Genomic DNA, 22,941 nt, shown 5'->3' on the forward strand with positions numbered 1-22,941 from the left:
GAGGTCCCCTGAAGTAATTGATTACTCCCCATTTCTCACTTCCCTCCACACCAAGCCTCTCTGTTTTCTGCCTATTCTTGTTCACTCTCATTCCAGGGAGCTCCGTGTCCCTCTGCCTCACTGATACCTATCGGGGCATCAGACCTGCAGTTCGGCAGACACCCCCGTGGCGGTGGAGGGACATCTCCCACGCGGAGCTGCCGCAGACGCCTGGGGCGACGCGCGAGGATGCTGCAGGCAGGAGCAGAGCACGGAAGGTGGGATGCACGGCCCGGCGCTGCTGGAAAACCTCGCCCTGCTCCCGGGGGAGGCCAGGCCCGAGTTTGTCAGCGTGTCAACACCTCAAAGGCAAGGAGGAGGACGGGGAAGGAGGAGATAGAGACATCATTGAGCAAGAAGGTGCAAGTGGGTGCCATCAGCCGGTTGTTTGAACTATAAACAACTGCAGAGATGCTGGGGGCTGTAGCTATGCTAATCAGTTGATCCATCCACCTCCTGTGTTGTTCCCATTACACCTTCTCTTGTCCACAGTCAACGGGGCTTTGGCCAGCAGTGCTTTCCCTGACATTTTGGATTTGACTGGAAAGCAATGTCACATGCAGGCAGGTGAGCACAGCGATGCTGGCAAGTCAAGCATATGGTCTCTCACAGCAAGTCAAATATATCCCCCCACACCCTTATGGGACTTAAAAAATCCTCATTTAAGGCCAGAGACAGCAAAGGTGAGCAACACCAAAGTACTTGCTTGGCTCTTAAGGGCTACAGAGGGGGGAAATTTCATCTGGCTTCTGCACAGCAGCTACCAGAGCTCCTGCTAACCATCAACAAATTAGAGGCTTGTTTTAAAGTGTAAAAATACACTTACTCTCAACTTCGCTTTTATTGAAAGAGAAGGGATAAAAACCGAATTCATAAGCCCCACCTAAAGCCTCTTCCCCAGTGTTGGCTCTGCCTCAGCCTGCCTCCTCTCTCCCCACAAACATTACCTGCCTTCCACCCAGAGGGCTCCTCCTGTCTTCCTCATTTTTAGGGTGGAGGCTAATAAGCTCCCCAACCCTGGTAAGTCAGTATTAATTAACCTGCAGATCCCTGCAGGCTTCCAACACCTGCTAACTGAGAGAATCCAGCCAGGCTCTCACGGTGGTTTTTTTTTGTTTGGTGGTGTTTTTTTTTTTTTTTTGTACACAGCAAGCTTTAGCACCTGGAATAAGGGAAGGTTATAAACTCTCACTTTGCCTGGGTGGTTTACAGTGAGGTAAAAAAAAAAAAAAGAGGGGGAAAAATAATATTTTGTAGGGTCTGTTTTCTTTCCTTTTTTCTCTTTTTTTTTTTTAAACTTTAATTTAGACCAACAACCTCTTTTGCATGGGAGGGGCATCTACAAGGAAGCAGCTCTGCTGCATGCCATTACCACCTTTCTGAGGCTGGGGGAGGCAGTTTTAGCCGAGTTCTGCCTCTCTGCTAATGGGCACTCCTCTCTGCTGGCTGGTGGCTGCCATCTGTGGCAAACGTTGTAGAGCATGTAGTCAATCACTGCGGGATGCAGTTATGTGGTACAACAGCTCTCTAGGGACTGATTTAGGGCCACTACAGTAAGGCCAGTTTGAGATAATTGGATTTTTTTTCCCTCTCCAGCCAGGGTCTCCAGATGTGACAGGGCAGCATAGCTTTATTAACCTGTGTTCATCCATGTTCCCTGTTACAGAGGAAGAGATTTCTTTCTCTTTTTTCCCCTTGGTGTTGAATCACAGCTTAGTGGGGGTTGTTTCCTGCCAGTTCCTGAACAAGAGCCAAGTGGCTTTCCTTGCCTGCTGGAATTTTACAGCATGCACTAAGCAGGGGTGCCACCCTGCTGAATGCTGGCAATTTTTATTTCAGTGAGCACTTCTTGTTATCTCCACCAATACACAAGTCATTTTTCAGTGGACTAGGAAAACCAGAAGAAAAAAAAAATCCCTGGCAGCATTCTTCAGTGACCCATTCAGGTGGCTAAAGCTTTTACAAATGTCCCCTCACAGCTAAGAGGACACACTGTAAATAGCCTGTGTGCAGAACGGAGATGGTGTTTTGCTGGGTCACTCCTGCAAGAGTGTGCAGGTCACTGCTGGAGAACTCCCACCACCCAGCTCTTCCCTGCCCAGGCTCCATCTTGGTGCTCTTGGGGTCCCCCCACAGCCATATCACCATTCCAACTGGACGGAAACACAGAGCTGTGTCCAGCTAGTGCTTTGGCCCAAGACCAGCTGGGCTGTGAGGGAGGAGAAATGAGCCCACCTGGTTGGGAAGATATTTGACCACTGCAGAACAGCAGCCCCAGTCCATCTGCTGGCACTCACCAGCCATGTATTCTTTATCACAGTGCCTTTCTGGAAGAGATGAGAAACAAAGACCCAAGAAGAGCTTAGGTGACATGCTGGAGGTCATAATATAACAAACCCAGTTTTCTCACAAGTTTTGCTTGTGAGTGTTGTACCAAACTATCAAGAAAATTACTTGTATGCTATATTTGTCTGGATAATCCTGTGCTTTAGATAATGGAAGCTTGGCCCCATACTGTGACCCACTTCTAGGGCAAAAGAATTTATTTCAAGAACAGAAATAATGTTCCATCATGGCTGTTGATCATTTACATTCTGTAGCTGTTTGCTGAGGATCTCCACAAGAATAAGAGTTCCATTTTTATCTGTCTTGCAGATCTTAAAGAGAGGCTGAAGGTTTCCTAGTACTCTGCACAATGCAATACAACTCCAGAGCCAGAGTGGAGAACATCCTTCAGAAGAGCATGGTTCTTCACAGTCCAGGCAAGGGTAGTGGTGGCTCCTTCCAACAGGATCCTTAAAAGAATGATTAAAAGGACACTCCGTTTACCTTCAATCATGGCAAAGGTTTTAAGAGATGTGGCTCTGGAGCAAGAAAGACCACATGCAATTCCATCTGCATATCTGCTTATGTCTGGTCACTCCTTTCTCCTCACTTCACACCTACCCTCTCTTTTTTTTTTTTACCCCATCTGCCAGCAACAGGCAAAATCTCCTATTTTATGGAGAGCAGCTGGTGCTTTCCTACCAGCAACCCATCACCCACAGTGACGGATCTTTTCCTTCCTAAATGATTCCAAGTTATCACACAGCTCTTCTTTCACTAGCAATGCAATGAATTGGGAGTACTAGAATAGGGTTCTCCCCACAAACTTCCTACCTGCCCTCCCAGACAGTTTCCCTGTGAAGCATCATCCCCAGCATCCTGTTCTTGGCTTGCCTAAAGGCTGCTGCTCTTTGACTGAAAGACATGCTTCTGGCATTCCTGGGCAGTGAATTACAGTCATGCTGGCAGCTGCCCTCTGCCCCTGTCTATTGCAATACCTCAAGATGATGTCAGCAGGCCCTGGGCTGCATTAGGAGGAGGGTCACCAGCAGGTCGAGGGAGGTGATTATTCCCATTCAGTTCAGCACTGGTAGACAGACACGTGAGAGGTTCTGGGTTCAGTTCTCAGCTCCCCAGTACAACACAGACAGGAACTTGCTGCACAAGTCAGTGAAGGGCCATGAAGATAATGAAGGGATGAGATATTGAGAGAGCTGGGATTGTTCAGCCTGGAAAAGAGAAGGCTCAGGGGGATCTGACCCTTGTGTATGAATACTCAGTGGTGTGACAAAAGAAGATGAAGTCACACTCTAAGTGGTGTCCAGTTAAATGACAAGAGGCAATTGGCAGAAATGGAAATACGAGAAATAGCATTTCAACATTAACTGCCCCCGTCCCTCCTCCACTTCTCTACTGAAAGGGTAACCACCCAGAGTGACCATCCAGACAGACTGTGGAGTCTCCATCCTTGGAAATAGTCAAAATCTGACTGTATCCACTCCTAAGCAACCTGCACTAGCAACTGACCAGGTGTCAGACTAGACAATTCTCAGAGGCACCTACCTCCCAGCCTTAACTGTTCTGTGATCCCATTTGCTGATTCTTATGTCTTGCATTCAATCCCACTATCCTTATCCTTAACCATCTTGATGAAGTGTTGTTTGGCACTCCTGGGTGAAGGAACAAATTAGCTCTAATGCAGCAGATACTCAGAGACACCTGACCAACAGTCAAATGCACAGCTTATATGGGGAGTATAAAAAAAATTGTTCCATAAGGTATTAAGACCAGACAAGGGGATTCATCCCATCTAACTCTGAACATTTGAAGCGTAACCATTTATGTCTGAGTAGTGTATCTAGACTCCCTTTGGAGTTAACACAGAGAAAGAGGCATTTCTAGAGAGCGACTCATGTGACCTATTTCATATGAGATGAATCATGGCCAAGAGCTGCTCTTCTTTCTTTGCTGACTACTATGAGGAGAGTGAGGAGTGAAGAGGTCAAGTTTGGACTTCTATACTGTAGACATCTTACAACATTTAGGATGATTCCCACCTCTGATACTTGTGCAGAAGTCTGTTATTGCCTAGAGTAAATTTTTACACACCATAAAATGAGTCAAATTTGATGAATGTCTCTTTGCCTACAAAGAGGACTAAACAAACAGACAACTGATAGGGACAGGCAAACCCCAGAGCACTGCAGATTAAAAGTTCATACACGTGATCTAGGGGTTGGATGGAATCCTATAGTTTTATTCCAAGACTGATTATTTTAGGGGTGCAGGTCAAGGGCACTTTGAGTAATGGGACTCCTCTGGACCAAAGTCAAGAGCCCTAAACCCAACCCTATAGATTTCTTTTGTGGCTGGGCCCCTTACAGTCCAGGGGAGTCTAGAGAACTGCTTACTTGATCAGCCCATGCTACTGTTTCTGCAGTGGACAGAAGAGGGCTGTGGACAAGATGTCTTGGTAAGGATATGTCTTAGATATTTCTTTGCAATTTTTGCAGATTTCTTTGCATACAACCATCAATAGGGTCTTACAAAGGCAGATCATCACTGCATCACACTGTTGATTGAATTTAGTCATAAACTATCCTTGGCCTGCAATGCCAAGCAGCAAGGAGGTAATGTGTGTCCTTGGCAGTGACAGGCCCTAGGCTGGGTCAAAGGCTTGAAGGGATGGTGAGAAGACACAACCTGTCTTGTTTTTTCTTTTGAAATGTGATAAGACAACACAGCACAAAACTGTTTTCCCTTTTTGCACTGTCTGGCACACATCTGGACAGCATCTAGCCAGAGAACTGATCAGACTTGGCAGAGGTAGTTTGGCTGTGCAGCATGATGCCTCCATGCACTACAGGAAGCCAGATGGCATTAACACCCTGTGGTGGTGCCAAGAGTGCTGGGGTGCAGTGTGGTCCTGGGTGCCTCAGACAGTCAGTCTAGGAGCTTGACTCTAATGTTGCACCAATGGCTCTGGGAAAAGGCAGTATAGCTCCAGATTTCATCAGGCAAGTGATCTTTGGGCAAGATGCTTAGCCCCAGGATTTTTCAAGGGAGGCCATAACTTCTAGGTAGCTGCATCATTTTGGAATGTTAACATTGAAGAAAAAGAAAAGGATTGAGAAAGAGTAAATGAAAAAAGTAAACTGATGAGAAAAATAACATGCAAAGTGTGAATGAAAATAGTTAATCTCAAATTAGGTACTTCAAATCCTAAATTAATTCCTGGTATAAAAGAACTTGTGACCTCAAATTTCTCAGAACTTTGATAAAGACAATAATGTGGGTTTTTTTTTTTTTTCCTGAAGTGCTTAGAGATGTCAGACAACTATATAAGACTTAAGTATTATCAAGTATAGATATTAGCTGCTGTCCTGTAAAATGTAGTATGCAAACATGTTGGAAACTGCTGTGGGATGCAGGGAAAAGGTTGATATTTAAATATAATTTTACACCTTGACAGTGTTAAATCTCATCATCAAAAAAATCATAAAGTGTTTCTGTCTTATTGTGTTGGAGAGAGGAATATGGCTAACTATAAAAAATTGCTTAAAATACCTAGTGCTAAGGTCAGTGGCCCTTACTAAAACTCATTAACTTCTCTCATTTGGTATTTCCTTTTCAATAGTATGAAAATACATTTTTTCTTACAGCTGAGCCCAGTGAAGAGCTAGACAGGACCTAGGTGAACAGGCCCTATTGGACCTGTGGACAAGTGTCCACCTCAGTGGAAATGCATAATCTCCACCTCTTCTTGCAGTGGTGTAATTCCATGTAGATCAGGAACAGTCCAGCTCCAGAGGTTTTTACCCCCAATATTGTCAAAATACATGTGCAAGAGAAAACTATTTTGCTGAGCTTACATTCATCCTCAGTGAGCTGGCTTTCAGATCCCAACATCAGTGTAAAGACAGCCTTTCTTTCCTGTAGGAAATCAAGGGCTTGATCAGGCAAGGAGCTGCAGGCAGGGTTTGAGTACACCTGGCAGTGTTCTGAGGAACTCTGAAAAGCCTCTTGCCAAGTACTTAGCATCTAATCTGGGGGAATGCCCTTATTCAGAAGTGCACATTTGCATGCCACCCTACCACCTTTAGTACTTGTCTTCCTGAACTGGGACTTCCTCCTGTGGTGTATGCCTTTATCTCATCATTTCTCCCTATATATTTACACATAGTTCAAATAACGGCTCCAGGCTGGGCCTGTGAGAGGAGGGAACAACAATTATCAAAGAGGCAGAAAAAGTTTTCAAAGTGCTGTTGGGAAATCATGGGTTGTTTTTCTTTTCTTTGTATAAATTTTCCTGTTTTTCCATTTCATGGCTAATTGAGCCAAGGCCAAATCGCCTATTCACCACTGCCTAACAACTTTGTTTCTGATGATGTCTGTGCATAATAAAACCAGCAGTCTTAAATGGGAGAAGTTGGTCATCAGAGCTTCCAGGCAGTTTCAGAAGGGCTACCCTAATTCACAGCAGTTAAATATCTGTCACCCTGACTTTACTTTGCTACTTAAATGGGTAAATAGTTTCCAAAGCATGCATGACTGCATTGAAAATCTTAAAAACTGGCATTGCATGAAAAAGCATTGCCTGGTTACAAGAGATTAATCAATCACACCAACCTGAGATGTCTCCAGCAAAGGGTCCAGCCTCCAAATTAACCATGACTGCTAAGATACCATTCCTCTGTTCCATTTCATTGTTTGTTTCATGATGAGAAGAACCTGAATGTTCACCCTGGAGGTGCTCACTTCTCCAAATGTCCAGGGGAAGCCCACATGTTTTATCTGGATATAACAGCTCTCTGTAGACCCTCTATATTCAGTGTTTCTGTTATGACCAGAAGATCCTTAAAATATCACATTTCAAAAAAAAAAAAAAGTTATTACATTGATTAGGAGTTCTTCACTAACAGTTACACCAGGGAACTTCACCAAACTGCTGTGTCACAGCAGCCCTCATAATTGGATTACTTAAAGCCAGATCACAGAGGGTAAATGTATCATACAGAAGAGCCCCTTGTTAAATTAGCAAGATCTAGAAATAGACAGAAAATGCCTCTGAAAGCCAAACTGTAGCTAAAATACTTTGCCTTCTATCAAAACCCAGCAATGCCCCATAACATTCAACATTTTACTGTATTTTGATGACAACATTTTGTTTAAGAAACAACACCTGGAGGATTATCTTGTGTCAATCAACGGCCCTTCCCATTTCAGACATTGATTACAACAAGCTGGTGTCTTTTTTAAGATTATATCAGCCTAGAGGCTTTGTCCCTTCTCTTGGACCTTTCTTTTGTATTTCTATTGGCATGTCAGCAGCAGCCTCATGAGATCTCGGCCTTGTTGGTGGAGAAGTTGCCAATGCTATTTCACCATTTCACTTGTGCTGCTTTGCTGTTATGGCCTTCTTGGTGATGTCACTGCCAGGCGTCAGAACTGATTCACTCTTTCTGGGGAATATTATTTTCCACTGATGTGGGCTTAACCCTGCAAATCCTTGTTCTGGCAATAGCTGTTGCCCATGGAGAGGTGTGAAGCCAGGTACAGGGCACCAGGGAAGGGAGCAGAGGGAACATTTTAAGTTAGCTTCATTGACAAAGCCAGAGTTTCCTGAAATTATGGCCTCTGTGGACGTCATGCTGTATGAAATGAAAGGGAAACTTAAAATAATTAAACCTACATATTAACTGTGGAAATTCTTACATGGTTTTAAATTTCCTTTAATAGCACTGGGGTTTTAATTTTTCATTTGAAAGGATAGTTAATTCTCACCTAAGCCTTTTTTCCCCCTTTCTTTTGCATTTTCGTGCTAATTCACTTTTCATTTTAAAGTTACTTTCCAAACACAACTCCACTCATTGTCAAATATAACACAAAATGAAAATACCTTCAGTGTTCAAATAAAAGCGACTCGGAAACTGAAGAAGAAAGCTTTCAAAGGGCAGACTTCAGTAGCTTTAATGTTTGTTTAAAATACATGCTCTACACTTTAATTTCAACTTCTATAATTTACCTCACTAAGTCACAATTCTCAAAGGTATATGAATTCACAGGGAGCTTGCACAGTGCACAAAGTTCAACGTGGGGATACATTTTCAGAATTAAAGACAGCTGTACTCAGACCAGGGGCACTGCAGGAATTTATGCTCTCAGAGATTCCTTGCAGAAGCCCCCTGTTAGATGTTCTGTGACAAAATGACTCCCTCAGAATTTTTTGGACACATTAGAATTGACAGAATAAGTTCATAAAGGTTCAGTGATTTGTATCACTTCATCATGGCATGTTTGACTCATTATATGGCACATCAAGACTATGTTCAGGGTGATGCCAAAACGAGGCCCCAGTTCTTGAAAGGTGATCCCCACTGATTTTGTCACGAGCCTGGCAGGCTTGCAGACTCAACTTGAACTCTGTTTATATAAGCTGAAGGGCTCTAAAAGAGCAACACAACTACATCCCCACTCACTGCCTTTCTGCTTTCACCACATTATGGACACAACAGAGCTGGATAAAACAAAATAAAATCTGAAAACAGGTGTTATTTCCAATAATTATCTGTTTGATCACATGGCTCTCGTAAGGACAATGCAGTGACATGAGCCAAAGAGCAGAAGGAAAAGCATAGGATACATGCCCATGTGCTTTGTGGGGAAGGCCTGGGAGATCCTTGCACAAGCACTGCCTGTAAATGCCTGCACAGCCACAGCCACTGTCATGTTGGCAAAGCAACTTTTCTTCTTCGAGGGCGCAAATGTGGCATAAGCAGGTTGTCTCTCCTGAAGACAGATCCCAGAAACTCTGGGTGAGCATCCCCAGGTGCCCTTTTGTGAGATAAAGCACATCAAGACAAATGTGAGAAGAGACAATACTCCCTGAGGAGTTCTGAGTCAGATGGGGAGGAAAAAGAGTTTGCTCACAGCCACTACAGATATGGCTCAGGGCCCTGTATAAGAGGTGAAATAAGTGTCACACTTGGGTCATGGGAAGATAGCTACAAGCCAGCTTAGCTACAAGCAGAGATAGCCTGTGACAGGCAGTCACACTCAGTAATTGTGTGCTTTGTGTGACAGATAGCAGACTCAGAAACAGCGAGCTTGTTAAAACCCTAGAACACGGGCAGTGTACAGAAATACACATGGGATCTTCTCAACTAGCCCAAGCATGCAACAGTATTTTTTATGCCAGGTTTTTGCATCATTGCCTGGTTTAAGTCTAGCTGCAGGACTGACAACAGTCTGATATGAAGTACAAGATTCTGGACTGTACTGTGAGTTCAGTCTGAGTAGATCAGTCAGGGATGTGGAGTCAATGAAAACAGTGTGGCAACATGAAATCACTCTTTCTTCTGTGCAGAAGCAGTCTCCTCACAGAGACTATGGCTCCATGGATGCAAATCCTATGTGAGCATGTTCAGAGTCAGATTCAAAATACCCCAGCTAGGTGATGCAAATTTCTGAACTTCACTCTGCTGGTTTAGATTTGTTCAGATTTCTCTGGAAGCATGTTGTCCCAGCAAACTTCATACCATTTCAGCCATCTGCTTCTCATGGCCTATGACTTTAAATGGACCAGGTACCATCTTACTTCATCACAACCAGCATAAACAAATGGCATAAAAATTGTATTATGTTATTTTCATATGAAAATTTGCATATGCTCATTTGTAATCTGGATTAAATAAAAAATGCTGGGTGCTCCACTACTGCACAAGTGTGATATTAATTATTATAGGACTAAGATTAACTTTTCCCCTTAGGCTATTCTGCAGTGCCATTTGAGGTAATTCTTCCCAAAATTATTTTCAGGACATGGTTTTGTGGTACCTAGATCTCTATGCAATAACAACTTGAGAAATTCCCACTCTCACCAAATTGCCTACCACTCATTTAAAGCAGGGCATTAATGGGAGGTAAAGCAAAACTTGCAAAAAAATAAAAATGGTGTATTCCTTTTTGCTAAGATCAGTCTAGCTACCAGACCACAATACAGAGAAGCCATACCAGCACAGCTGAAAAAACAGCACAGATGTGGAGCCTGGCAGGGGATGGAGAAAGGTGGGCACCTCCAAAGTGCTGACAGTGCTGACTGTACTGTGCCTCCCTGCATGGTACCGAGCAGCTGTGGAAAGGCTCTGACTCACTTTGCCACTCTTCCTGCACTAGCAGGATTGCTATATTTAGACATCCCCTGTATTTCAGGAGTCCTTTCAATCCAGTCCCCAAAATGCTAACAGAGGAAGCCAGCCAGGGTGTGGGCAGTGATGGCCTCAAAGAGTACAGCTGGTGGAAAGCTGCTCCTTTCTGGCCCTGTGCATCTTCATGTCACCTACATCATCATCTACATGTGCATCCCCAAGCTTGGGCCCGGCTATGTGCCTGAGCCTGATTCCTGCATGCTGGAATGAGGGAAACCCATCAGTGTGGGAGGCAATGCAGCATCCTGAGGAGCGGGAAGCAGCAGGATGTCACCAGCAGCAGTGTGTGCACAACTGGGCAATCAGAGCTGCAGGAACATGTCCACCCCATATGACATTGTAAAGATGCAGCATGAGAAAACCTGGGTGTGCCTGCAGAGATCACACAGAGCAGCTTTCACATGGAGGTGTGAGATAGGGGTGGTGGAAACAGCAGAGGAGGAGAGGAGCCTAAGCTAGAGGGAGGCTGATTGTATGGCATCCTTTTGTAACTGATCTACTCCCAGTATGTGTTGCAATAAATAGCATGAGGAAAAGTCTCCCAGCCTCCTTCTGCTCCATGTGCAGCAGGAGAGCTGGACTATGCAAAGCCTGACTCAGCCCCACTCACTACCCTGTCCTCTGTTACTTATCACCCTAGCTTGAGCCTCCCTCAGGGATTGTTTCAGCCAAGGAGAGAACAATTTCCCCAGAGTATGACAGGGTACATGTCTAATACTTCACACTATAAAGGAGGTCAAAATCACTCCCATTTTCCACATAGAGAACGAGAGTGGAAGCAGGAAATGAGATGCCCCAAGGCTATAGGATGAATCAGTAGTAGAACAAAATGAAAATTCAGAACTTCCTGTCTCTTTACTCATCTTCTTGAATACTGTTGATGATTAAGCTCATAAAAAGTTAGTGCAGTTGATGACCTCTGCATCTCTGGTCAGTGATTAGAGCCCTGGCATATTAGAAGTGGAAAATTATAGAACAAAGACAATTTCAAATAACTTGAAAAAAAATAGAGGGCAAGGAATTTCTTTTGTGGCTACAACATAAATGTTGAGTTCCCATCACTCCCACAGTGTCTCTTCCAGTAAGGAAGGAAGTTTCTCTAGTTTTACCCCTATGGGTCCACTGAGAGTTGAAATTGGCTTAAGCCACAGCCGCAACCAAGAGGCAATGCTGTGGTCACACTTCCTGCCCTCCACTTAGTTTCTGACCCCTCGGTTTCCCTTTTGTTAACACATCAGCTCAAGGAGACACGTGATGAAACAGCCCAAGGAATTGATCAATAATAACATTAGAAGTTATTTTCCTTTTGTGGGTTAGCTTTGCTATGAGTCCTGGCTCACTATGTAGCTGTAGGAATGCTCATATCCACACAAGGGTACCATTCAATAGGAATAAATGGTCAGAGAAAGGGAAGCTCAGGACCCCTCTTTCAGGGATACTGAAACTGCTCAGGGAGCTTCAACTCCTCTGTTCCCTTCACTGCTATGAGCACTTTGAGCAGGAATGGGTGCAACTGTGTCTGAGGGTGATGGAAAGCAGCACACAGGTCCCAGCTTTCTCCTGCTTTGCTCCCCAGTGGACTCAGATATTTTGATACATCTTCTGAAGTTTGTCATTAGAAAAAACATGTGTGCTCTGTGGGGAGATGATCCACAGGGTTGAAAATGCATTTCCTTGCATTTAGTCTTCGTTATGATTTTTGATGGCTGTCTCACTCTGTCTCACTTCAGCATTGCTGGTTTCACTATGAGGAAGAGTTAAAACAGATTGCTCTTCTTCTTTCCAGTGGTTTTAGGTTTGGTCTTTCAACCTTTGGACTTTCAAACTGGTTATGTACACTGAGCTGGTGAAGAGCATGATGAACATGTGAAGAGAGTGGTTTTGGCCACAGCTGAAGAGGCTTCTTCCTCAAAAAAGCAAGCCTTTCATCCCTTCACTTGAGTAGAAGAAAAAGGAAGGTGAGGCATCGTGGTGCTTCACTCTGGGAACTAGCAGGAAGCTCTCTTCATAAAGCATTTACTGCTTTATGAAAACTATTTTTTCCCCTAAAGATAGAGGATGGCTTACTTTTCAAGAATTCACAATCTTGTTGCTAGCACTTTAGCAGTCTTTAGTGTAATACAAAAACATGCCAAAGAACTGAACTCACTCTAATAAAATAAAAACTTAAAGCAGAGAAGGAACACTGTGGTGGAGCCACATCAGAGGTCTGGTGAAATGACATCTGTTGGTGAAAATATGAATGGTGAAAATGTGTATATGGGCTCAGATCCTCATCTCTAAAATCCTGGCCTGTACTTTTCAGAGGCACAAGGAAGTTGTTACGTCCTGGGCTTGGAAAACTCAGAATTCAGAATTTGGGCCTGAAAATCTTTCAGCATTCAGAAATACACAACAACCGTCTCTGAGGTGGTATTAACATTACAGAAGGGGATCCTGGAGTTATAATAGGCATGTACCACAGGAATGTCATATTCATACCCAACAGTGAAGAAGGGAAGGATCAGGAGCGGATTAGAAACGAGGACATCACAATGATGCTGCACGGGGAAGCCAGCATGAACATGAGATGGAAATCTGTTTACCCATGTCAAAAAGGAAGGTATTAGAAATGGTTCAATGAAGGACAAATATAGAATGAGTTCCATTTGTGGTATCACTAAAAAGACCAGAACTTGCTAGCTGGCAAAAACCAAGGGGAAAACACACCAGAAGTCTAAAAAATGAACATAATAAAGAAAATGAATAGGAAACGATTGGTGTCTCTTCCAAAACAAGAACCAGCAGCATATTTTTTTTTTTAGTTTAGCAAAAGGTGCTCTCCACACAACATGTTAGCTCACCTTTGGAACTCCCTGCCAAACGACACTGCGAGAGCCACAAGCATGTATGAATCCAGAAAGTAAACAGCCAATCTAATGGAAGGAAAACACAATTTAAAAAAACAAAATGCAGGGACACCAAATGCTGCTAAAGAACTCCTTGAGCTGTAGAGAGTTGGTAAAATAAGCCAGGGAAGTATTACTGGATGGTTAAAGTATCCCTGTGATCTTCTCTCAGTGTCTACTACTGGCTAAATCTGGAGATGGATGCTGGGACAGACAGGAAATGGATCTGACCTACCAAGGTTTCCCTTACACATAAAAAGGCTGAGTTACCATGTAATGCAAACCAGACCAATGATAATAAATCTTTGTAGAAATACACTTTTCAAAACCTACTGCATCTCTAGACTTGATCTTACTCCTGTGCATGCACTTGGGCAGACACAGCATCAAATACATTTGAAATTACTTGCCTTTTCCTAACTATAGGTTCCTGTACAGAGAATGAAGTTTCCTGGTCTAGGCTGAAGTTTCCTTTCTTTGTATCTACACTTAAAGTGAAAATGAAGTATGCCATTAAACTGTTATGGTAATTTATCCTTACACTTTCTGCTCAACAGGTTTGCTTTGTTTCAAAAGTATGTTTCTGTAATACTTATAGCTATGTATATGTAATTTTGTGGTTAAATTAGAAGACAGGAAAACCCCGATTCCCACAGGAAACTCGACCTCTTGCAAGCAGGTAACACTTTTGCCATATCAGTGTGATAAAAAACTTCAATGAGAAACAAATCCTGCCAAGGTTTACACTTGTGTCAAACTGCCTGATGTGTCTTGCTCAAGTGAGGTTAATGAGATTTTTCCACGATTCAAATTCTGCTAGAGGATTCTTCTGGGCGGGAAGGGGGCCTGAGACAGCTCTGTCAGTAAACGATGTGTTAAAATATGAGAGATGGGTCTGGTTCTGTGGGCCAGGATTTGGCCGTCTTTCTGTAGAAATCTCTTCATGCGACATAATGTTTTTTTTTTTCCTGTGGGCCTGGGATCTCGAGGCAGGGGGGAACTGTGACATTTTGCTGGTCATCTCACCGGGGATGGGAAAATATCCCCACCACACGGTGCATACGAGCCGTGACAGGCCCCCACGGAGCGCGCTGTCCCGCAGAGGCGCGGCGGGGGCTGCAGGGCTCCGTCCTTGCCCCGGGCCCGGGCACGCGTGGGGCTCCCGCGGGCGGGGCCCAGCGCCGGTGCGGCGGGGAAGGGCCGCCCGGGGTCGCCCCCGCCCCGCGGGGCTATTGTTGGGCGGCGGGGCGGGCAGGCTGCGCGGCCGGTTCCCTCCCCGCCCGCTGGCTCCCTCCCTCTCTCTTTCTCTCTCCCCGCGAGTTTACCCAGCAGTGCTCTGGTGCGGGCGCGTTTCCGCCGGTTTTTCCTGTTGGAGAAGGGAAGGGGGAGCTGTTCTCTTCTCTCTCTCTCTCTCCGCTCGCAGTATATTTTTTCTCCTCCTCCTTCTCCTCCTCCTCCTCCTCCTCCCCGGCTATCTTTGTCTGGCTCGCAGCACCCCGCTCCAGCCCCGCGCCCCTGCCCCGCCGCCGCCGGGACGCGCAGCCGCTGCCCGCCGGTGCCCGGCGCCGTTTGATGCGAGGGCAGCGCCGCGGGGAGGGCTCGGAGGCGGCGGGGGCTCCGCCGCGGCGCTGGGCGTGAGCCGCCCCCCCATGCGAGAGCGGGGCCGCGGCTGCCACTGCCGGCTCCCGGCGTGAGCGCCGCCGGCCGGGCCGAACCGTGCCGTGCCATGCCAGGGAGCGGGGCGCATCGTGAGGCTGCCAGAGGCTGCCGGCACCGGCGCCGCTCCTGCCGCCGCCGCCGCGACATGGTGTGAGCCCGCTGCCGCCGGGGACGCGCGGGCACCCACCGACTCACCCGCCCAGCCACCGACCGGCCGGCCGGGATCCTCGGGGGGATCCAGCCCCGCACTGCAGCGCGGGGAGACGGACGGACGGACAAACCGCAGCACCCCTTCTCCTTCTTCCTTCCCTTCCTTCACCTCCCTTTCCCTCCTCCTCCCACCATCCATCTATCTATCCATCATCCCCCCCCCGCCAACCCCTCCCAATGCTGAAGAGTTTCAACCCAGCGGGGCTGGAGTGAAGAAGGGCGGAAGGGAGGAGAGGAGCGGAGCTCCGCGCAATTCACAGCTCCTCCAGGGAGGGGGGAGCGGCCTCGCTATTATTTAACAGAGAAGAAAAAAATATTTAAAGGAAAAAAAAAAAAAAAAAGAAGAGACGGGAAAATGGCGAACGATTCTCCTGCAAAAAGTCTGGTGGATATCGACCTTTCCTCCCTGCGGGTGAGTGCCGGTGCCGGGGGCCGGGGCGGGGGCCCCCCGGGGTCGGCGCGCCCCTTGCCGGGGCTGCGCGGCCGGTGGGGTGGGAGCGGCCGGGCCCGGGGCCGGGGCCGGTGCCGGGCGCGGGGGCCGCGGCCGCATGGGGGGAGCCCTCCCGCGGGGGCGGGCGGGGGACCGCGGCCCTGGGCTGCTTTTCCTTTGTTTGCATGTATTGGCATGTGCGTGGAAAAACAGGGCGCAACAGCTGCACGCCGCCAGCAGCCGGGTTCGCTGGCTGGGCTCTGCCAGCAGCCATCGCCTGAACAAAAATGTAACCCCACTTCTCTTCTCCCCTTTCCTCCCCCGCCCCTTCTGCCCCTTCCTCCCCCTAGGACCCCGCTGGGATTTTTGAACTGGTGGAAGTGGTTGGCAATGGCACGTACGGGCAAGTCTACAAGGTTTGTGTCAGAATTTCTTCTCCTTTTATTGTTGCCGATCTTCCAGAGGGTACCCGGTGCCTGCGCCGGGCTGAGCACACGGCTGAAGGCGAGCCACCCGCACTGGCAACCGGAACAGTGAGGGGTGGTAGAAGTGTTGCCCTTGTCATTGTTGCTGGCCTTGTCAAGTTTGTCAGCCTCTTGGCTTCTGCTTTTTTAGACGGGTACAAATTACTCTCCCAAGTACCCATCCTGTAATGATGAAATACGCCTTTATTGTCCTTATTCTTCTCTGTGCTCCTTTCAGAGAAATGACCAAACCAAGTGGACGCTGTCAGAGTCTGGCTCGGTTATACAAACACGTCCACAGGCTTATTCAGCTTTGCTGCTGGAAATCCTTATAGAAGTTGCTGCTGCTGCAGTGACTTTAGACAAAGACATTTGCCATAATTAAAACTGTCACCCGGTTTCCTTGTGAGTGTTGAAGCTCTGGAGTTGGGGGTGTGTGCATCTGATGGGCTGTGCAGAGATGAGGGGTGCAGAGTGACAATAATAAGTGACCAAAGCAGAGAAGTTTATTTTGTGGAAATCAGAATTCCCAGAATAACCTGTTTGACAAGTGTATGACTTTAAAAAATAGAAATCAGAGAGTGCCCATGTGGGTGTGAAACTAGCCTACTTTTTTCTTTTTTTCTTTTTTTAACCCTTTAGTGTGCAGTCAGTGGAACAAACAAATCTTGAGCTTGCATGATTTTGCAGTGAGTGCTAGCTACCAGGAGGACTAATTATTTGCACAGACTTAATACTTGGCTAAAGATTGAAGGCTCTAGCCTTAAACTGTAGAAATGCAAGATGCATTTGGAGAGAGAAGGAGAGATGAAGATGCTTAGTTGCTTGTTTGTTTTTTGGTTGCTTTTTTGTTGTTGTTGTTGTTTTTCTTTTTGCTTATAAACAAGGGACTGTAATTGGTCCGCGTTTCCCTGATGGCAAGATACTGCTGCTTGCAGCTCCGGTAACTAATGCTCCAGTAAATAAAGTGCTTTGCTGCCCCTTCTGCAAATGAAACACATGTCAGTTTGTTTTGAGGGCGTGAACCTCAGCCTTCCTGATGGAGAATTGGTCTGCCTGTGCAGTGTATTAGTTGCTTTTTAAGACTTGAGCTGGAATAGCCAGACTGCTGCTGTTGGTACAAAGGTGGGAAAAAGAATGTGGCTCAAAGGGCCACAGGAGAGGGGGAAGATAAGTAAAAGCTTTGACACAACCTCGACTATTTAATTTTTTTATGCCATTTGAAAGGACACAACTTTTTTCTGTAATCCTTTGCTCCCAGAGCTTGCATCATCTGAACCCTTATTAAAAAAAAAGAAAAATAATGGGGTGTGAATGTGTGAGTTGAAACTCTCCTGTTAATTATTGCAATTTAGTGTATTGTTTCTCAGTGTACTTGTTAATGCTTTTGAATAATGAGCAAAGTTCTCCTTAGTTTAACAGTCTTGACAATAGAAATGTTAAACTTAATTTTCTTTAGGTAAGGTAGAGCTCTTCCAGAATAGTTAGTATTAGAAATGAAACTGGGCACATGCATTTATTGTCTTGGAAGAGTTGAACACCTGATGTCATCAGTGTCACTGTGATAATGGGGAGCAACAGGCAACCTTTTTTCTTGCTATAGAACCTGCTGGACAGTAATGGATTGACAGGTGTTTAAGTTTGGGTTGGCACTGCTTCTTCTTAGGTATTTGTCTACATTTGTGTACATACACTGATAATGTGGACACCTAACAGGGCTGTATGTAAACAAATAATACCAAACAAAAAAACTTTCTTTCTGTGATAAGCATTTTTTTTTTTTAAGTAATGAAATTATGTAAAAAAAAAAATTAAAAATCAGTTGTTGCAAAAGTTGTTGCAAAAAACAAAACAAAACAAAAATCCCAAACCTTTTCTTGGGCACTTTTTTTGCTAGGAAAAATGCTCCAGGGTTGCCCAACGATGAGACTGTATGTGTATGTTTTGAGGGCTTTCATGGGAACTGCATAACCGAGGGAAAAACGTGTTTATGCCATGTTTGCTTGTTGCCTTCTGCTTTACTTCTACCCAGCAACCACTTCTTGAAATCTCTCTTCCTGGATGGTTTTATTTCCCTTGTTAGCGGTCTGTCATCCCAAGGGGCTGGGGGGTGGTTGCTTTTGAGGAGCCGAGCTCCGAGATGTAGTTTGATGTACTTCCACATTCGTGTAGAGGCATCAGCGATGATGTCACCCGGGAGCGGGATTGGCTGGCTACCTGCCACTGCGGGAGGACACGCAGGGAGCGCAGAGGCCATGACGTTATCTCTTTGTCTAGCTCATACACCCGCCGATGATGCCGAAGGTCGCTTGCCTGGCTGGGGAGTCAGCTTTCCAGCAGCGCTGGGAAGGGGAGTGCGCCAACCTGTTGAAAAGCAGAAAATAGTCCTGTTTTTCTCCCCTTTGCCTTAGCTGAGCTAGCTGGAAATAGCTCATCTATCTGGCTGGTGATATTTCTGTAGCTAGTTCTACCTTAGCTATTTATTTAGCTATATGTAGGTGTGTAGATGTTTATACATGTATGAAATGTGAGGGTAGCCCTTGAATGTTTGGCACCTAAATGCAAGTCGAGTTACTCTGCATTTTATGCATTTGATGCATTGGCTTATGTGGAGTGTTACTGTGGGCCTGAGACCTCAGTGGTGAGATGGTAAAAATACTAAGTTTTCTATTGCTGTGATGGAATTGGGATAATGGCTTTAAACTGAGAGTAGGTTTAGATTAGGTATTGGGAAGAAATCCTTAACTGCGAGGTTGGTGGCCTACAGGAACAAGTTGCCCAGAGAACTTGTGGATGCCCCATCCCTGCAAGTGTTCAAGGCTGGGTTGGATGGGACTTTGTGCAGCCTGGTCTAGTGTAAAGTGTTTCTGCCTGTGACAAAGGGGTTGGAACTAGATGATCTTTGAGACCACTTCCAACCCAAACAGTTCTGTGATTCTGAAATCTATAGAGTTTTTATTATTTTCATCTTCATAACCTTGCTTACACCTCTCCTGTGTGAAGAAGCCTTGTGTGTCACGAGCAGCTGGTTACGCAGTGGTGAATTAATGGGAAAAAAAAAAAAAAAAAAAAAAAGAGGTTCCCCAGCCCTGGGGTATGTAAAGAAAGGAAGGGGTGTTTTGGGGAAGCCTTTGCCCAGCACAGGGGAAGGGGCAGCGGGGATTGGCTCATTCGTCCTGGGGCCAAGCAGAGCTCTCCTGCTGCTCGGAAACCCTGGGCAATGGGAGTTGTTTTCCCTTTCGTAGCTGGTTCGAAACCCGAGAACGACGGCGAGGAAGTTCCATCACTTAGATCAGAGAGAAAGCAAAGGGTTAAACGCTGCCAAGTACGGCCGGCAGCGTTCCCTCCGAGCCGAGGCGGGAAGGACCGGCCGCAGAACCCCTGGCTCGGTCCTTCTCACACTTTTAAGGAGTCCCAGGCCAGTTCTGGGGTTGGGAGGGGGAAGTTTCCCTTGGGTAGGTCGGTATCAGCTGGCGGCAGTCGAGCGGCGTGTGCGGGCCGGCCCGGGCCGCGCCTGTGCCCGCGGCGGGCGGGGAGCCCCGGCCTCCCCCCGGCCTTCCCCCGGCCTCCCCCCGGCCTTCCCCCGGCCTTCCCCCGGCCTCCCCCCGGCCTCCCCCCGGCCTCCCCCCGGCCGGCCGCCGGCAGCGCCGCTGGGCCCGGCGGGCAGGGCGGCGGCGGTGTCGGCCGTGCCCGCCGGGCCGTGCCCGCCGCGGCCGGGATGGCGCACGGATGTGCTGCCCCTCCCCTCCCGAGTCAGCCCGGTCCCGCTGCCGTGTGACCGGGACTCGTAGCCAGCTCACCGAGTGACCGCCTGCCTTAAGGGCTTTTTTTTGATCTTTTGCAAGTAGTGGGAGAAGCATTTTTAGCATTGCTGCGGTTAGATTTTAGCTTTTTACATCCCATAAGCTTAATATGAAGTTTGGCTTGCACCAAATTAGAACACTGCTGAAATTTGTCTCAAGATAAGGTCTGAACTTCTTTGCTTCCATTCTGGTTTTCGGTATCTTGGGTTTTTTTTTAATGTAAAAATTACCTGTGACCTAAAGGCAATTGGTTAATACTTCTGAAATTTTAAAATCTCTATCATCTGATAATTCATAGAGGCATAAAACATTGTAATTTTGCTATTGACACTGAACTATGTTTACTTGCTTAGTCACTTTCTCTTTTGTTGTGTATGTGTCTGGTTTTAAAGACATCTAACACCTTGACCATTTTGAGTGTGCTGTTACATCTCACAGACATCGTAATTCTCTTGTGGCAGCAATAATTTGGGTGGAAGGATGTATTTGTGGGAGTTCTGAGGCATAACAGGGGTGCACCAGAAAGATGAGAATTAGAGGATGATACTCCTAATTGCCCTCAACACAGGCTGGAGTGACTTTTTTAAAGTCTTATAATAGTTAATTCATAGTGAAGGCTTCTTTTGTTGATCTATGTTGCAGCCTTCCAAAACTGCATGTAAATGATGTGTATTGTCTAACTGCTGGCTCGTAAAAGGAAGTGATGTAAGATGTGATCGTTTAAATGCTGATTTGAAAGTAAATTAAAACTTTGTTAAATGTTTTCCCACACTAAGGATACCCTATTTGTGTCTTAATGGACTTTCTGTCTTATAAGGTGACTGTATTGGGAGGGTAGGAAGATAGGAGAGTTCTTGGTATTCTCTAGTAACTCAGTTAAGGGTGTTTTTTTCTGCTCTCTCTCCCCTTTGTTTCTCTCACTGCTAAAGGGACATTATTTTGTATTCAAATATTTTAGTTAAACATGAATACAATTCTAGTCTTATCACTATAAAGAAAAACTGTACAGGGGATCAGTGAGGTCACTGGCTTTCAGGAACTGATCCAGACTAGCTCTCTTAAGTATGAATTGCACTTCTTCCCTTACTCCTCTGATTTTTTTTGTGGACTGTGTTGCAAAGTGAGACCTTGCTGTTTTAGAAATCGTGAAGGACCAGGCAGCGGCTGGAATGTTGGCATTTTTTGGGTCCTTCAGCTAGATGTTTACTCTCCTGTCCTCCCCTAAACTGGTTGAACTTTTGACCAGTTCTCCATCACCCAAATCCTTCTTAATTAAATACACAAAAGCTAGGCAGGTGGCCAGTGGGGATTACTGATATTTATTTTTATTAAAAAAAAAAAAAAAAAAAAAAAAAGACTAAGAGAAAAGAAAGCAATGTGCCAGTTGTGGGTAACCACATGTCCCTCTTGTTTTCCTCCCCCAGTCCCATCTGTCTCTTTGCAAAATGTGGGGGTTTTGCAAACTCCTGGGGCAGGGACTCCTTATTCTGAACTAATTAGAAGAGGAACCAGCAGTCTAGTACTTGGGTGTGTGCAGGGCTTGGAGGTGATGGATGTAACAAGATCCAACCCAGAGTTTTGTGCTGACTCCTAGAAATTTTTTTCACCTTTCTATTGGAAGATATTTCAACTGGTGTGGATAAAATTTCAGTTGAAATCATCTGGTATTTGCTCCTTGCTTTTTACATCTGTGGGCTCTCTCCCCCTTGGCAATGGTGGGGGTAATTTCCCTGGGCTTGTATGGGTGAATGGTTTTCTCCATCAAGGTCTCTTCTTGCATCAGGCATGAGGGAGGTGAGCTTTATCTGTAAGGCCTGGAGTAGGGGTTTTTAGTTACTTTGGGATAGTGAAGAAAGGAGGAAACCAGGAATGCACACCTTCCATTCATTCCTTACTTAATTTTTATTCTCTCCTAGCAGTGTAATGTAGTTTGGTGACATGTTGTCAACTTCCAGGCACCAGAGCCTTGGCTTGATGGTGTGCAGAAATCCTTCTTTTGGTCTCTGTGATGATGGCAGGCCTGCACCTCCCACCCAAGGGAATGATGGTGAGGAACATCCCCAAAGGCAGTGCAGCATTCATTATAAGAGGTGCTCACCCTTTGCATTTCCTTGCCTTCCTCACACACATTTTTTAGTATAAATTTTTTGGATGAGAATGCTATCTAACTTTTCTCATGTGGTCTAGCATGTGTTTGTATATACACATTATGTTCTAGTCATCTTTTCAAGTGGTACTTGCCTTTGCAAAAGTGATTTTAACCTGGTATGTTGTATGCCCACCCTCCTGAGATCTGTTTTCTTTGGAGGAAAGTGGTATTTTTGTTTTTTTTTTTATTTTACATTTCTGACTGTACACTCTGGCTCCACCAGGCTTTGGATGACATGGATATTTAAGCTCAGTAGCATTGACTTGCACAATGTGAGCTTGACTGTAGTCAAAGTTACAGTAAGATCCTTATCTGCATTGTTATTTTCGGTCTCAGCCCACAGAAAGTGGTGGAAAGAATTCAGCTTGCTTGAACGAGAGGTGGATTTGGGAGGGGATTTCATAGCTTTGCACAAGAGTTCTCTTATCAAATATTCTATGTTTGTAACATTATGGGTCCCTTATTATTTCTCAGGTTAGCACAGGCTCAAGGAAAGATACTGTTGGCTCTAAAATCAGAGAGCTATGGGAAGGAGGAGGAAAAAAGCCCACACTTGTGCATACCTCTTGGGAACCTTGAGGCAGCTTTGATTGTAAAGGGCTTGGGGATTTTGACATTGCGTCCCAATATTATTTCTAAAATGTATTTTCTGCTTTGGATGTGTTGTGAAACACTTTCACAGAGGCACAAAAATATTACACTAGTTATAAGTTGTGGAGTACTACTGAATGGCCTATACACTGCTGTGAAGCTCATGATACCTCCAC

The 22,941-nt window shown here is 45.7% G+C and overlaps 2 protein-coding genes across 15 annotated transcripts in view; one reads left to right on the forward strand and one right to left on the reverse strand.

Annotated features, from left to right (window-relative positions):
* Window positions 1-2,220: 2,220 nt before the first annotated feature.
* Window positions 2,221-15,265, reverse strand: LOC146768757 (uncharacterized). Of its 2 annotated transcripts, none has more exons than XM_085583112.1 (3): window positions 14,785-15,265; window positions 13,415-13,486; window positions 2,221-2,366 (listed from the first exon to the last, which is right to left on the reverse strand). In XM_085583112.1, the coding sequence occupies exons 1-3, from the start codon at window positions 15,263-15,265 to the stop codon at window positions 2,221-2,223; spliced, it is 699 nt and encodes a 232-aa protein (XP_085439238.1). The 2 variants fall into 2 exon arrangements, with proteins under 2 accessions (XP_085439238.1, XP_085439237.1); XM_085583111.1 differs by lacking the exon at window positions 2,221-2,366 and adding an exon at window positions 2,552-7,220.
* Window positions 15,038-22,941, forward strand: part of MAP4K4 (mitogen-activated protein kinase kinase kinase kinase 4) — a 163,382-nt gene continuing 155,478 nt past the window's right edge. For 7 of the 13 annotated variants that reach the window (XM_085582749.1, XM_085582754.1, XM_085582784.1 and 4 more), the window contains exon 1: window positions 19,305-19,640. In XM_085582749.1, coding sequence (XP_085438875.1) covers window positions 19,443-19,640 — 198 coding nt within the window. In that variant the 5' untranslated portion in view covers window positions 19,305-19,442. Of the gene's footprint in view, window positions 15,741-16,108; window positions 16,175-19,304; window positions 19,641-19,943; window positions 20,190-22,941 lie in introns of those variants that run through there. The other 6 variants (XM_077781543.2, XM_085582808.1, XM_077781544.2 and 3 more) reach the window with 2 other exon arrangements.

Source organism: Lonchura striata, chromosome 1, assembly GCF_050655825.1.
Source record: "Lonchura striata isolate lonStrDom1 chromosome 1, ASM5065582v1, whole genome shotgun sequence".
NCBI classification, from domain to species: domain Eukaryota; kingdom Metazoa; phylum Chordata; class Aves; order Passeriformes; family Estrildidae; genus Lonchura; species Lonchura striata.